Here is a 15,857-nt window from a genome sequence, read left to right as displayed (position 1 = left end):
AATTTGTTTTGTTTTAGATAGAAGCAAAGAAAACTCAACACTTCACTTCTTTGCTAATGAATAAGACAAGTAATTGCCTATGCCAGGTCAAACATTTAGTATACATGTGATAAATGACCTCAAAGTACCAAGGACATTGAAAAGGCAGAACTTGACATTTCCAAGAAAATACCATCTTCTCCTATTGTAGAATGGACAGGACGAGAAGGCCCATAACCACCACCATAGCCAAAGTCATTGGTCCTATTGGTCATAAAGTCTAATTACTGGAAGGATTTTTAAGAAGCACCACAAACACAATATTTATTGTACTAATATATACATAACAATATCTCTGGAATGTGATTGCTTATCTTTATTTTGAGTTTCTCCTGTGATAGGAAATTTACTACACTCATCAATAAACCAAATCCAGGTACACATACCATTGAAGCAATGGATAAAGAAAACCACTCCCTGGTGACTGAGTTTATCTTTATGGGCATCACTCAGGATCCTCAGCTGCAGATCATCTTCTTTGCAGTTTTCCTCATTGTCTACCTGGTCAATGTGGTGGGGAACGTGGGCATGATCATCCTGATCATGACAGACACTCAGCTGCACACACCCATGTATTTTTTCCTCTGCAACCTCTCCTTTGTCGACCTGGGCTACTCTTCGGCCATTGCTCCCAGGATGCTGGCTGACTTCTTAACAAAGCACAAAGTTATCTCCTTCTCCAGCTGTGCCACTCAGTTTGCTTTCTTTGTAGGTTTTGTGGACGCCGAGTGCTATGTCTTGGCTGCCATGGCCTATGATCGTTTTGTGGCCATCTGCCGACCCCTCCACTATAGCACCCTCATGTCCAAGCGAGTCTGCTTGACCCTCATGCTCGGATCTTATCTGGCGGGTCTTGTGAGTTTAATAGCACACACTTCCCTCACCTTCAGCCTGAATTACTGTGGTTCCAATATCATCAACCACTTTTTCTGTGAAATACCACCGCTCTTGGCACTCTCTTGCTCAGACACCTACATCAGTGAGATCTTGCTCTTTAGTCTGTGTGGTTTCATTGAATTCAGCACCATCCTCATCATCTTCATCTCCTATGCCTTTATCCTCATCACAATCATCAGAATGCGCTCAGCTGAAGGCCGCCTTAAGGCTTTCTCTACCTGTGGGTCTCACCTTACTGGCGTCACTCTCTTCTATGGCACTGTCATGTTTATGTACCTGAGGCCAGCCTCCAGCTACTCTCTGGACCAAGACAAGTGGGCCTCTGTGTTCTACACTATTATCATCCCCATGTTGAATCCTTTGATCTACAGTTTGCGGAACAAAGATGTGAAAGCTTCTTTCAAAAAACTAATTGGGAAAAAGTCTCAACGATAAAATATGAAAATATGTGTTTACCACAGTGTCAGAAGGATAATGACAGCAGATAGAAATGCAAATGCCTGGTCGAATAACTCTATCCAAGGAACTCTTTCTTTCCTGAGTGAATCTTTAATTCTGAAGGGTTTTCTATAACACTGAACTTTACAGTCTGAAAGAAATGTACATTAACAGTTTTGAAAAATAAGCTAAAGAAGATGCATTTGATTTTTTTTTAATTTAAGATACATAAAATTGATTTATATATTGATTAGAAATTGAGGCAGAGCTTGATAGGGGAAAGACAAGGTCATTGTGCCTAAAACATTTTTCTCAGGATCTTGAAGTATATCAAGTCTAAAAACAGAAAATATACATAAAATAGGAATGAATGTGGCCAGTGTGGTGGATGATTTAAATCAGTCTGGTATCCAATCAATTCACATATTTAGCAAAAACTTTTTAAGGGCCAGGATCTGAAGAATATAAACACAGATTGCTTTATTGTATAATCTCTATAAATCCGCTGTCATCCACAGCAAAATTAGGAACCGTATACATTCCAAGAATGGCAGAGATGATGTGCTGCTAACTGCTTGTGAGCTTACTAAAAGGACCGTTTTCTTTTATGACCTCAATTTTTCCATTATTCAAATAATTGGTTTCATTTAATAATCGCTGGGTCTTTGATGTCATCTGCCTAGTAATAGAAAGTGGAGAGCACACAACATGTGTCAGCTTCAAATATGGACACCCTTTTAGCCCTCAGGTGCATCTCTTAACTTTAGAACTCTAAGATGTAGTTTGGAGCATTCTCTAAAGTAATTTGGAAGTATCGTAGCTATTGCAAGATTAGTTTACTGGCTCCCATGTACAATTTTTCCTCTCTTCTCATCTTTTTTTTTCTTCAAATCAACAGATCTTTTATAGCGTTATTAAAATACCACAAGACATAATAATCCGGTTTCTTATTTCTGCAGCAAGACAAATTTTAGATCTTATCATCAGCCTGCTGAATTGTTATGTGTGCAGAGACATAGATACCATCTAAATTTTTTTTCTGATATCCTAGAATTCAACTGTTTTTAGATCCTAGCTTTTCCCATGTGAGTCTCCATGCTCGCCACATTCATGCCCAGACTCTTACCAAAAAATATTCTCATGAACTTTAAACATGACATATCAATAACTGACATTTCTCTTTCCAAGTTCTCCAAGCCACACAGTTCCAATTAAACACAAGAATGTCAAGTATCAGGAGGAGGAGAAGGTAATGGATTGAGACTTTGGGAAAGCTAACTTTTTTTTCATTTGTGCTACAATTCTGTCACATGATAAATTTTAAATACTTGGGATCAAAAGTGTGTCTAGCTCAAGGCCAGCACGGTAGTACAACAGGTAAAGCTGCCACATATGGGGCCAGTATCTCATATGGGTGCCAGTTTGATTCCCAGCTTCTCTACTTCCAATGCAGCTCCCTGATAATGGCTTGGCAAAAATAGCAAAAGATAGCCCAAGAGCTTGGGCCCCTGCACCCTGGGGGAGACTCAGAAGAAGCTCTTGGCTTCTATCTTTGGCCTGGCCCAGAGCTGGCCATTGCAACCATATGGAGAGTAAACCAGAGAATGAAATATATATATATATATATATATATGTATATATATGAAATACATATGTGTGTATATGTATATATATATGTATATATATATATATGAATGTGTCTACATCCATGTTCAGCATGGAAAGCACCAAAGAGTGTTAGGGGTAAAATAGCAGGTTTTCCAATAGCAACACTGTACATGAGCCATGGTTTAAAATCACTCACTCATATCATGAATTCCCAAACCATATCCTCGCATCATAATATGGAGAAATACTACTCTATAGTTAATGGGCAGATGTAAGAGATAGTTCCAAAGAATCGACTGTGTACATCACTCACGCTGTGTAAAGCATCAGAAAATAGGTCTTTCTTTTTCCACTAACTGCATGACAAGTATACATTATAATTAAAAGAGCAGTTGCTTTAGGATCGGGAATATCATTGAATCTTGTTTCTCAATCTCTAATCAATGATTTTGTTGCTAAAGAACTACCTTTTTCTCAATTTTTGGTTGTATCCCTTTAACAAAGGAATTAAGGTCTTACAACCACCATTAAGTTCTCATTATGTTCTTACAAGAATCATTAGAAATAGATATTTTCCTTGTTTAAAATAGAATAAACCTAAACCCAGATCATCCAACATTGAGTGGTAGAATAACAACTGATCCAAGGGTTGTACTTTCCACTAACTTTTGAGAAAAATGGAAAGAAGCCTCTATATAGGTTCTGCTATTTTTCTAGTTTGTGATGTTTTGAAATTTGAACAGGATGCATTAGTTTTTTTTATTTAAAATTGAAATCATTTGTTTTTATCCCACCTCAGTTTCCTCATCCTACAAATTGGAATATTACTCACCATTTAGCATTTTTCAAAGCGTAAGCTACAATGTCTACAAAGTATCTGTCACATTAAAGATGCTTGATAAAGAACAATCCTTTTCATTTTTCCTTCATTTATGTGTTATCTAATTATGCCACTGATGTTAAATAATAAAGTGAGGACCTCAAATGTTTTAATTTTCTATGCAGTTTTGATGGTAGAATTATCCGCATAAACATATGACAAGAGAAAAATGGACAGAAGTAGGATCATTTTGTTCTTGATCTCACTCTTCAGAAATTATCTCAAATAAACCCCTTATTATTCTGTATTTTAATTTTTTATCAATAAAAAGTATATTGTTGCTTGTAACTAATCTATTAATTTGTACAAGAGATTAATAAATGCTTTATGTTTGAAAAGTCCTGACTTTTCTTCCATGCTTTAAAAAACTGTTTCAAATAATAAATTTAGCAATTTTGCTAACATGTCAATCACATTCTCTGTAACAGACTCTGGATATCATATTCTGCTGACTCAACTCTTGAGCTGTATTATCTCAAGGGAGAAGTTTCTAAACAACCAATGCTCAAAATTTGATGATCAAAATGATGTACATGCATGATCCCATGAAGTTTACATTTCTAAGGAGATAAGATAACTACCCTATATCACAAGAATAAAAATAATTGCCAAAGAGGATTCACAAAATACCATGAATGTTCACACTAGAAAGATAGCACAGACTCTTGGGAGTAAGGAAATTCTTCATGGAGGGGAGAACATTGGATTTGTCTTCGAATAATGGGCCAGAAATTAAATAGGTAAGCAAATCAAGTGGAGGATACCAGAAGGAGGGAAAAGGGAGCAAACATCTTTGAAAAAAAAAAGATCATAAAGTAACCATTTGACATAGATGTTAAAATGCTACATGGGATGCTTGCATCCATATCAGAATGTCTGGGTTCAAGTACCAGCTCTACTCCCATTGATGTTCCTGACTTGGAGGCACAACATGATGACTCAAGTTAATCGAATCTCTGCTATCCATGAGGGTGACCCAGAATGGGCTCCTGGCTCCTATCTTTGGCCTGGCCCAACCCAACTATTGTGGGCATTTGGGAAGTGAACCAAAGATGACATTCATTCTCTCTCTCTCCCTCTTTCTCTCCCCCTCTCCCTCTCTCTCTCCTTTTATTTTTCTATATATTTTTCTTTCTATCTATATTTCTCTCTGTTTCACTCTCTCTTTTAAATAAACTAAATGATTGAAAAATGTATTCTGGGGCACACACTGTGGCACAGTGGGTTAAAGCCCCAGTCTGCACTGCCATCATCCCATATGGGCTCTGGTTTGAGTCCCAGCTGCCCCACTTCCAATCCAGCTCTCTGCTATGGCCTGGGTAAGCAGTGGAGGACAGCCCAAGTCCGTGGGCCCATGGACCTGCATGGGAGACCCGGAAGAAGCTCCTGGCTTCTGGTTTTGGATCAGCTCACCCCTGCCATTGCAGTCATTAGGAGAGAGAACCAGCAGATGGAAGATATCTTTCTATCTCTATGTGTCTTTGCCTCCCTCTGTAACTTTTTTTCAAATAAATAAAATAAATCTTAAATATATATACATATATATATATATATATATATATTCAGGTCATTTGAACTGGGTGCCCCAAGGGAGTGTTTGCCGGTGACACTGAAATTTAGCTCAATAATTTGGCACTAATTTAACCTTACTGGAGGTTATACCCTGGGAAGGGTATCACTTGTGGATTCTAGAAAACATACTTTGCTCCCAAAAATGCCGTTACATGTATATCAACTGAGTGACCTTGGATGAAATCAACCTGGAAACACAGCCATTAAACTGATAAATCAGAATGGACTGGCTACTTGAACCAAGTGTACTGGTATGGATAGTATACTTTGCTTAATGGGATCTGCATAAAATTCTTATACTTAGCCCCACATCTGGCCTTCTGGAACTCCATCCATGTCTCCTACATGGGTTTCAAGGCCCACATAATTGAGCCATATTCTGCTGCTTTCTCAGCACATTAGCAATGAGCTGGATTTGAAGCAGAACAGCCAGACTCAAACTAGCACTCAATATGGGATGCAGACAGTGGCTTAACCTGCTGTGCCACAACACCAGCCTAGTCAAAGTCCTTTTCTTAGTATTCCACTTTCTGTTTCTTCAACCATCTCTCAGGCATTATTTCTCTTTGCTCCCTTTTACCTGTCAGATTCTTCTGTAGAGTTATTTCTTTTTTATCCCTTTTTAAAAAGATCCGTGTTGTTATCTGGAAGGCAGAACAAAAGAGTAGGAAAGCTTGGAGTGGGGGAAGATAGAGAGAGAGGGAGAGAGAGAGAGAGAGAAAGAAAGAGACATCTTCCTCTGCTGATTGACTCCCCATTTGACCACAATGGCCAAGGATAGGCCAGGCCAAAACCAGGATCCTGAACTCCAGTCTGGTCTCCCATGTGCATAACAGGGGCCCATTAAATACATGGGCCAAATCCCACTGCTTCCTTAGGTGTGTTATCAGGGAACAGGAGCAGAAGTGGAGCACTCCAATATGGGATACTGACCAGTGTTATAAACAGTGGCTTAACCTGTACCACAACATTAGTCCCATAAAACTATTCCTCGACTAACTTTTTTTTTTGACAGAGTTAGTGAGAGAGAGAGACAGAGAGAAAGGTCTTTCTTCTGTTGGTTCACCCCACAAATGGCCGCTACACCCGGAACTATGCCGACCCAAAGCCAGGAGCCAGGTGCTTCCTCCTGGTCTCTGACGCGGATGCAGGCGCCCAAACACTTGGGCCATCCTCCACTGCCTTCCCGGGCCACAGCAGAGAGCTGGACTGGAAGAGGAGCAACCAGGACTAGAACCCGACTCCCATATGGGATGCTGGTGCCACAGGCAGAGGATTAACCAAGTGAGCCACAGCGCCGACCCCTGACTAATATTTGCCACCTCTGTGTTTTTGCTTATTCTCTTCCATCTACACTCTATGCCGCCTTGAGAGTTTCATCTCTATGGTCTGGGCTACCCAGACTTTTCTGTTTAGGACCATCTTAAAGAACACACCTTGGGCTCTGGCATTGTGGTGTAGCAGGTTAAGCTGCCTCCTGAAAATCGGGCATCCCATATGGGAGCTGGTTGGAGTACTGGCTACTCCACTTCTGATCCAGCTCCCAGCCAATGTGCCTGGGAAAGTAGCAGAAGATGGTACTAATACTTGGAGCCTTGCCACCCACATGGGAAACTTGGGAGGATTTCCAGACTCATTGCTTTTGACTGCTCCAGCCTCAGCCATTGCAGCCATTTGGGGAATGAAACAGTAGATGGACACTTTCTTTCTCTATTTCTGTCTCTCTGTAACTATGCCTTTCAAGTAAATAAACGAATCTTAAAAAAAGGAAAAAATACACATCAGAAAGTCGCCTCTTTCCCATCTACTTAGGTGGGAGAAATCCCCATCTTCTGAACAACAACATCTCTTATTTTTTAACTTTCCTACAGTTGTGTGGGCGAGAATTACAGTCATGCATGCACACATGAACATATTCTGAAGGCAGAAACTATATAACATGTACACTAATTTTCCTGATACAACAGTGAACTCATAGTAGACACTTAAGGAATGTCTGTGCAAAGAACAAACATTTGTTCACTGAACTGTTTTATAGAATTCAAAGCACTATAAAACTATGCAATCATGAAGGGTTGTGGAAGGAATTGTGTTGGTATTTAGCTCTGTTAGATCAAATGTTAATGAAGACAATGATTCCTAATCACCATGCCTGACTCTAGGAGACTGGGCCATGGTCCACAACGGAATCATCACTATGAATGATATCTACAGATGACACCTTGCACACCTCACCTCTCAGAAGTTTAAATCACGTTGTATTCAAGGGCACTATATTATTTTTCCTTTTTTATGCTTTTGCTTATACTAGCCCTTAAGCCCCAAAGTCCACCACCCCATGTGGGAAACACATACTTCTGTTTAATATCACAAATAATCACTTTTTCCTACAAGTAATTCCTGGATCACCCTTCAGGATTTTCTCATTTGTAAACTATTGTAGATAATACACCATGGGATTACTATGATGACTGTGATGATATTGCTGTGACCAATTGCCTCTCCTGTTCAGGAGAGCTTCAGTTTTTCCAGTTGCCCTAGAATATTAACAGTCTACCTTTCTCTCTCAAAAGTATTCTAATTCTGATGCTAAAATATATTTAAAAGTTGAAGTAGTGTATATTTACAAGAAAGTATTTCCAGACTTAGAAAATGGATGTCTCCAAAGTTCTAGAAAGTACTGTGCATATACTTCTGCTATAATTCTAAAACATATTCATCTTGGCATGATAGTTTACTTTGTATGATGAGAGATTCTTGGGAAATATTAACTAAGTAACAAAATGTTCTTAAAAAAAAAAAACAAAAAAGAATGAGCATACTCTGCCAAGCTATGGAAAAACTGGTGAAACACAGATTCAATTTTGGATCTCGGGAAATCTACAGGTTATATGTGTGAGCTCCCTAAGACCTCTAGGATGGTATTAGTAGCCCTGTTTCTTTAGATAATTAAATTAGAGTTGTGGAGTTTTAAGTGGAACGTAAATGTGCTTTTAGATTATAAGTAACAGACTTGTGATTTGTAATAATTTCTCCTGACTACTGCTCCAGATTTTTATAGACCAGGAAAACCTATAGAACTTCAAAGGTGACACACTTTGTCCAAATCGGAGGAGCTTTTAGAAAGAGGGTGACTTATGGCTATCCTCAGTCTGGTATCTTGATGACATCAGTTAGTTAGTAATGATACTGGGTTATGTTGAGAAGCACTTATTGAAAGATCCACATTTACATATAAATATGTGTGGCTGAATATTTGTAAAGTTAAGCAGTGAGAAGAATCATCATAGCATAAATAAGTACAGGGAAAGAAAACAAATAAGAAATTACATCCAAGAAACATTTCAGATTATGATGTGACAGTAAAATTGATATGTAATTAATTTCATAATGAACTTAATTCCCCTTCCAATTTTTATAATCATACTTTATAGCTACAATATTAAGTAAGTCTTTTTTTCAAATTCAGAGCAAAGATTTTTATTAGAAAAATTATAACATGATGTAATAGTCATGTTTATTATATCCTCTATACCTATAAAAATAATATTAACATCTTTTAGCACTGCATTATTTTCCTTAAAATTAACTAATCATATTCAAAAAGTGAAAATGAAAATCCACTGCAGAAGAATTTTTGACATATTTACAGATAATTTTATTTCCAGAGACTATAGATACTGATAGGTACTATGAATAAATGATAGATAGAGAGATAGAGAGATGGTAGATGATAGAAACAAAAATAGAGAGATAAATGAAGATATTTTTGCCTAATCCAACAACTTCATTTTATAAATGAAGAATGTGAATTCCATAGAAAAATACATGGCATCCAATGTTAAATAGATAAATTAGAATATTGAAATTATAATTTTATCTTCTCCCTCTGAATATAATCTCTTGTAATTCACAATACATCAAGAAATTGTAGCTTGTCACAATAAATCTAATCTCTAATTATTTTGCTTATTTTAAAATCCCAGTGCTTTTCCTAACTGTATTGTCCTCTTGCAATAGCCCCAAACAAATTTAGTATGGAAATCACTCAATTGGATATCTGATGTTGTCAAAGAACAAGGAGTGTTGAGTTTATTTTTATGTATGTCAGTCTTAATTATTCTTTGATCTACCAAAAATTAGTTTTCACATGTCTCTAAAATATTATACTTTCTTTTTTTATATTTTCCTTCTGTGCTTAAACGTGCAAACCTATAAAAGTGGATCAGGGATAGTATTAGAAGAGGTTGAGGTGAAACCCAGGACAGGGCATGGACTATCTGGATCACATCATTTGCTTTCAGTCACTCAATTCTAAATTATTGATAGCAAACAAACAGGTCAACAATAAATGGGTTAGGTCAAGCCCTTGGTCTAATTATCAAATTGCTAAAAAATAAATATTTAGTTCAACTTGTTTTATTTGATTTGTCTAATGTGGACCTTATGAGAATGGTTTTGCATTTCTTCTTCATTTTTAATTCATCTATTTTTAAAGTCCAAGAGATAAGACTTGTTGGTAATTTTCATGAGTCAAAAAGTCAAATTTTAATTGTACATACCTTTCCACATTTTGTGCTTCAATTTCAAAATATATAATATTTTGCTTATAAATTAAAACAGTCAACTCATCACCTCTGCCATATTTGATGATGTTTGGGAGAATTTTTAACATTACCTTTTGCTTTGAATTCTTCAGAAGGTTTGCTGTAAGTATATTTGTAATTTTATTTCATGCATTAAACAAGTATATAATATACCTAGTCATTTGTATAGCCATATGAATATGAAAAACAACAATCAAAAATAGCCCCCAAAATTACTCTAACAAACTTGACTATTTGATTAACGATTTTTCTCTTTGATTTCTAAATCTTTCCAATTTCAACTCTATCTTTCCTATTAAGTAATTATTATTAACTGATTATGTATGACCTTTATATCTGGTTAGAAAAGAATGCATTTTACTTGTTGGCTATATCTCAAAATTAAATATTTTAACTCTAAATTTTAGAATAAACAGATAAAAATCATTTTAGAAATAATTCATCTCAAATTTAATGGTGCATCAATCACAGACTGTATTTAGCTTATTAATGATATCAATACTAAATTATTTTTGATTTGCCTCTTCAATTAAAGAATAATTCCCTTTAAAGATCTCACTGGCTAAAAAGCTTTAAAACACAGAAAGCACTTCTTTTCACAAATTCTAGTCATAATGAATATATATATCTTTATATAGTCTATCGTCCACACACACCAAAACATTCTCAAAAGCATATGCTGTGTCATATTACTCTTTTTCAGAATATTTATATTTAGCTAAAAATAAATCCCTACTTCTTACCACAGACAATTCAGTCCTGCATAGCAGCTGCTTCCCCAAATTATATCTCCTACAGCTCTCCTTGCAACCGATTCTTTTTATTCCCTTGAATGAAGCACATTCTTGTATAAATCCACATTCTTTGTGTACAGCCACATACAACCATGCTTTATTGGAGAACTCTTCTATTTCATGTTATACTTAGGCCTTCCTTGTATGCAGCCTCCTAGTCCAAGAATGATATCGATGTCTATCCCTGCTCCATGATAATTATTTGCTGTATTACAATTATTGCAATTTGTCAGCATATATATAATATGTGTATTGAAAACATTCACATATATATATATAGTAAACATACTGTATATAGATACATGTGTGTTCATGTGACAGGAATCACTTCTATTTTGTTCAATGTTGTGTTATAAAGCCATTCAATATAGGTTATAGTGAAGAAATTAATAAATTAGCACTCACCAAGTCTTCTGTTTCCATTACTACATTTTGATACACACAATCTAAGATCACCAGGAACAAACTGGGAATTTGAAGGGATTTTTTGATTTATTGTAAAGAAGGAGCACACCACCAAGACACTATGGACTTTCTCATCAAGCACAGAGAGAAACAATAACAGTGGATTTAGAGGAAGTGCAGAGTTTAATTTAAATGATGCAACATTTTAATAGATTCCTTCCAAAGTATGGATTTATGGAAAGGGTTCAACATCAAGTCTAAGCCAGAAAGTAGCAGGGTCCTCTTTCACTGGAAACTATAAAACTAATATAGATGTGAAATACTGCATGTACAAATCCTTGAAGTGAAGCTCCACCACTGAGCTGGACATTGGAGCTCCTTCTCTCTATCAAAATGACTTATATCCTCCAGGAGAACAATGTTGCCTCAGATAGCTTCAGACAATTAATTTTAGTCTATGTTGTTAAAGAAACACAGTTGTTCAGTGAGTAAAAAAATAGAAGTCACACAATGAATTTGTTTAAACCTCTGCTGTGTCCTTGTAGAAAACATTTTTCCTGTTGAATCTATAGCTAGATCTGTGGGTCTTTTATGCAGCTCAGGATGGATGTTTATTGTCCAAGTTCATTTTTACTTCCTCACTTCATAATTCAAAAGGAAATCATCTGAGACACAGTTAAACGTAGTGACCCAGTGCAGCCCTCACGTCCTCTGTTTTGCAACAACTCTCCTCAATGCTCCTTTCACATCCTGATTTCTTAGGCTGTAGATCAAAGGGTTGAGCATGGGTGTGATCACAGTGTAGAAGACTGCAATAACCTTACCCCCAGCCCGTGAGGACTTTGACTGGGGTCTCATGTACATGAAGATGGCAGTTCCATAGAATAAGGCTACCACTGTCAGGTGAGAGGCACAGGTGGATAGTGCTTTGTACCTGCCAGAAGTTGACCGCATTCTGAGAACAGACAAAAGGATATGGGCATAGGACACAACAATAAGAAGGAAAGGGATGAAGACAATGATGATGCTGAAGACAAAAACCACCAACTCAGTTAGTGAAGTGTCAATGCAAGCCAGTCTCAGAACAGAAGGCACCTCGCAGAAAAAATGATTCAAGACATTGGGTCCGCAGTAGGGCAAACTCAAAGTGAGGACATTGATAACCATGGAACTCAGGAAGCTACAGCACCAAGAAACAGCTGCCAGTTGGATACAGGTGTTTCGGTCCATGATAACAGTATAATGAAGAGGGTGACAAATGGCTACATATCTGTCATAAGCCATGATGCCAAGCAGAACACATTCAATCATCCCAAAGGAGAGGGAGAAGTACATCTGCGTAGCACAGCTGGAGAAGGGGATGGTCTTCTTTCTCCCAACCATGTTGGACAGCATTTGTGGAACGTTGGTGGATGTGTAGCAAATGTCCAGAAAGGACAAATTGGTGAGGAAGAAGTACATGGGGGTTTGGAGATGAGGTTCTATCTGGATAATAGTGATGATGACAACATTCCCAGCCACCGTTAACAAATAGAAGAGCAAGAACATAATGAAAAGGATGAGCTGCAGTCTGGGCTCAGAAGAGAGCCCCAGGAACACAAATTCAGTCACCGTGAAATTTATTTTTATCCCGTCCATTTTTCAGGCCACCTTCCTCTCACAGAACCATTCACTTATCTGCAGACAAAATCAAATGCCCAAATGTCAGAAACCCAAGATACAAGACAGAAAGGATAAATATTGGGCTGAGACTGTGCCTATTGCACTTTTGTAAAATGGATTTTTCCCTTCTTTTGGAGGGAAGATCCTGATAAGAATACCATATTGAAATATAATGAGTTAAACAGACATTCTTGCCTTTCTGAATGAAGATCTTTTGCCCATTCATAACCATCCCAAACCCTATTCATTCTTCAAAGCCTTACTCAGACCTCACCTAATTGTTATTATTTAGCACCTATCAGCATCTGAGCAGCCTGCAGTGAAAAACAATGAAGGCCATTGCTTCATAAGATGTCCACTGACCTACAGGTAAAGCAGACACAGTAGCCTGCATTTCCTTCATTTCCACAGGCCGTGTTATAGTACCTGGACACAGAGAAACTCAGAAGGCAAAAGACTGAGAGCACCAGCAATAAAAAAATAAAAATAAAAAATCATGAGGGACACTAATTGTAAATTCTCTCAAATTCATCACTTCCACACTGTGTGAATTGAGTGATTTCATTTTGTATAAAATAATAATAGAATCAGTCAGGAGAAGGATTTTAAAGGTTAAATGAAATGATGTGTTCAAAGAATTGAGACCAGGTTCACATGTTTACATAACCTAGAAGTAGATCTGTGGCTACTAGTCCTCAAAAGATGAGGTGAGGCTCTACTTATGTGGGTTTTACTTCTCTAAAAATCACCCTTTCAAATAATTATATAATATAAAGTAAACAGATGAGATAAATTTAATGGTCTGTTGGCTGAGGGGTCCATCGGCACATCCTTGTGCCTACTTCATCCTCATTTGTGTAGATTGAGCATCAACTGCCTTCAAGCCCAAGAATATTTAATAGGAGCAATTTAGAAAGACATGCAACAGAGAAGAATCCTGGAGCTAGGCACACTTACTGTAACAAGTGTCTAGAAATCATCACCCATTTGCTCATTAGTTTGTTCTTTCTTTTAACTTTTTCCTTCTTCCTTTCAGTTCTTTCTTTTAATTTTTTCCTTCTTCCTTTCAGCACTGTAATTTTTATATTCTAGCATGTACTGGCTGCTGGACAGATACAGTTAAGCACACTAAATGTCCTCAATACACTCATAGAGCTTACAGTTCATGGAAAGTTGCTGTGAAGAAAACACACTGGTTTCTGAGGTAATGGGGAATCTATTCAAGAAAACATTAAGAAAGGAATATTTACAAGAGAGGAAAAGGAATATATCTTGCAGAATATACTTTTCAAATAATATTGACTCATGTAGCATGTTTTAAAGAGCTTAAATGTTATTTGATTTAAATCAGAGTTTTCAAACAAGTCTACAAACTTGTAAACTGCATTATATAAAATAGCCAGTCCATGGATAAAGAAAATATGGAACTGAAAAGAGGAGAGAGAAAATGCACAGTTCTGTTTTCATCAAAAGGAACAAGAAAGGGGAAGGCAGGAGAGGCTACAGAACTCTCTGCGAGGTCCTCCAAACAGAGGCTAGAATTTCTACTGTAAATAATAAATGTCTCGGTGGTTTTCAGAAGTGATTTAAGTGACAACAAATGGGAAACATTTGTTTCCACACTGGGAACATGATGACCACAAACAGGAGATGATGTATCAGTGATGGAGTACATAGGATTTGCCATCAGGGAGGTAGCCTGGGCGACATGACTGACCCAACCGTGTGCCAGTGAAGAGGACTTAAAACACTCATACCACTAATCTGTATTTCATGTCCTTCATCTATAGGAAAGAGCAAACTGTAGCATATTTTTTCACAGAGTTGATGAACAAATTAAATAGTATAATGCATGTAGGAGTTGACATTGTCATGCCATAGGTTAATCCGCAACTTGTATCACCATGGATTTCTAGGGACACTTTGCGAGTTAATCATGCCTTTGTTTCTCTCAGTTCATTTCACATGGTAAGGACTTTTAAATACTGATAAACTCAAATGACTTCTTGTTTCCTACTTAAAAAATCTTAATCACTGACTAATAATAAATTCATGTTTATCAGAACCATGATTTTAGTAAAAGAATATAATCAAGTGAAGTCATTTACTCCACAATCTTTTATTTTTTTCTGAACAGTACTGCCTAATACTTGAAATTCATTTGATTCACTTTTGTTGTTTCCAAAGTTGATGGGATCTGTGCTAAAAAGGCAGACTGTGTGACTATGTTTCACTTTCCTCTAGATTGGGTGGGTTATTTGGGGCAGTACAGACACAGAATTGTCAGCATTTTACATATTCCATGGATTAATGACTCATCTTTGTATTTTGCAAGTCACAGGAAGAAATCTAAAATATCTTTTCCACCACATTATTAAAAAATTGATGTTCTTCTGTAAATTCATGATTTGCAGAAGTTAAGTCTTCAATCTTTATAATTTGAAACACTTACACAACTGAATATATTGTTTTGGTCATTGGGTGTGGTTAAATTGTTCACTTACATTGGCAGATAGATTTGCTAGGTAGCAGTGTTGTTATGGCTTTTCAGTAATACATCAACTTGCAGGGAATGTTTTGCAAAGCATTAGAATGTACAGATTAAAAATATGAATTCTGAACCTATCACTCTGTCCTGTATCACTTGGACAACTTTCTAAACTACCAGCTCATCTTTGTGTCATGCTGAACACAACTGTTAGTATTTAATTCATGCGATTATCTCACTGATTCTATTACAAAGTGCATTTAGAAGTTTCAGCACAGCATCTGTGTACTTTATAAATTATAGTTAATAGTATTTTATGAACTGTAGTTTACCCAATTTGCTATAAATTTGGTTGTATTCCAGCAGAACTAGTATTAGTTATAACTGTATCTGTCAGTAGTAAATGACATATCAATCTAGAGGCACTTACAGCCTGCATGGAACGCATACATCCTATACATATGCAT

At 36.8% G+C, this 15,857-nt stretch overlaps 2 protein-coding genes across 2 annotated transcripts; one reads left to right on the top strand and one right to left on the bottom strand.

The window, feature by feature from the left end:
• The first annotated feature begins 435 nt into the window (after positions 1–435).
• LOC100345827 (olfactory receptor 5AR1) lies at positions 436–1,371 on the top strand. The gene has a single exon (XM_002709146.2). It carries the CDS (start codon positions 436–438, stop codon positions 1,369–1,371), a length of 936 nt encoding a protein of 311 aa, XP_002709192.2.
• A 10,571-nt stretch (positions 1,372–11,942) lies between these two features.
• Positions 11,943–12,878, bottom strand: LOC100346087 (putative olfactory receptor 2B8). Its single transcript, XM_002709147.2, has one exon. The coding sequence runs from the start codon at positions 12,876–12,878 to the stop codon at positions 11,943–11,945; it is 936 nt and encodes a 311-aa protein (XP_002709193.2).
• Positions 12,879–15,857: the final 2,979 nt, after the last annotated feature.

This window comes from Oryctolagus cuniculus, chromosome 1, assembly GCF_964237555.1.
Source record: "Oryctolagus cuniculus chromosome 1, mOryCun1.1, whole genome shotgun sequence".
Lineage (NCBI taxonomy): Eukaryota > Metazoa > Chordata > Mammalia > Lagomorpha > Leporidae > Oryctolagus > Oryctolagus cuniculus.
This window is presented reverse-complemented; position numbering and strand designations above follow the sequence as displayed.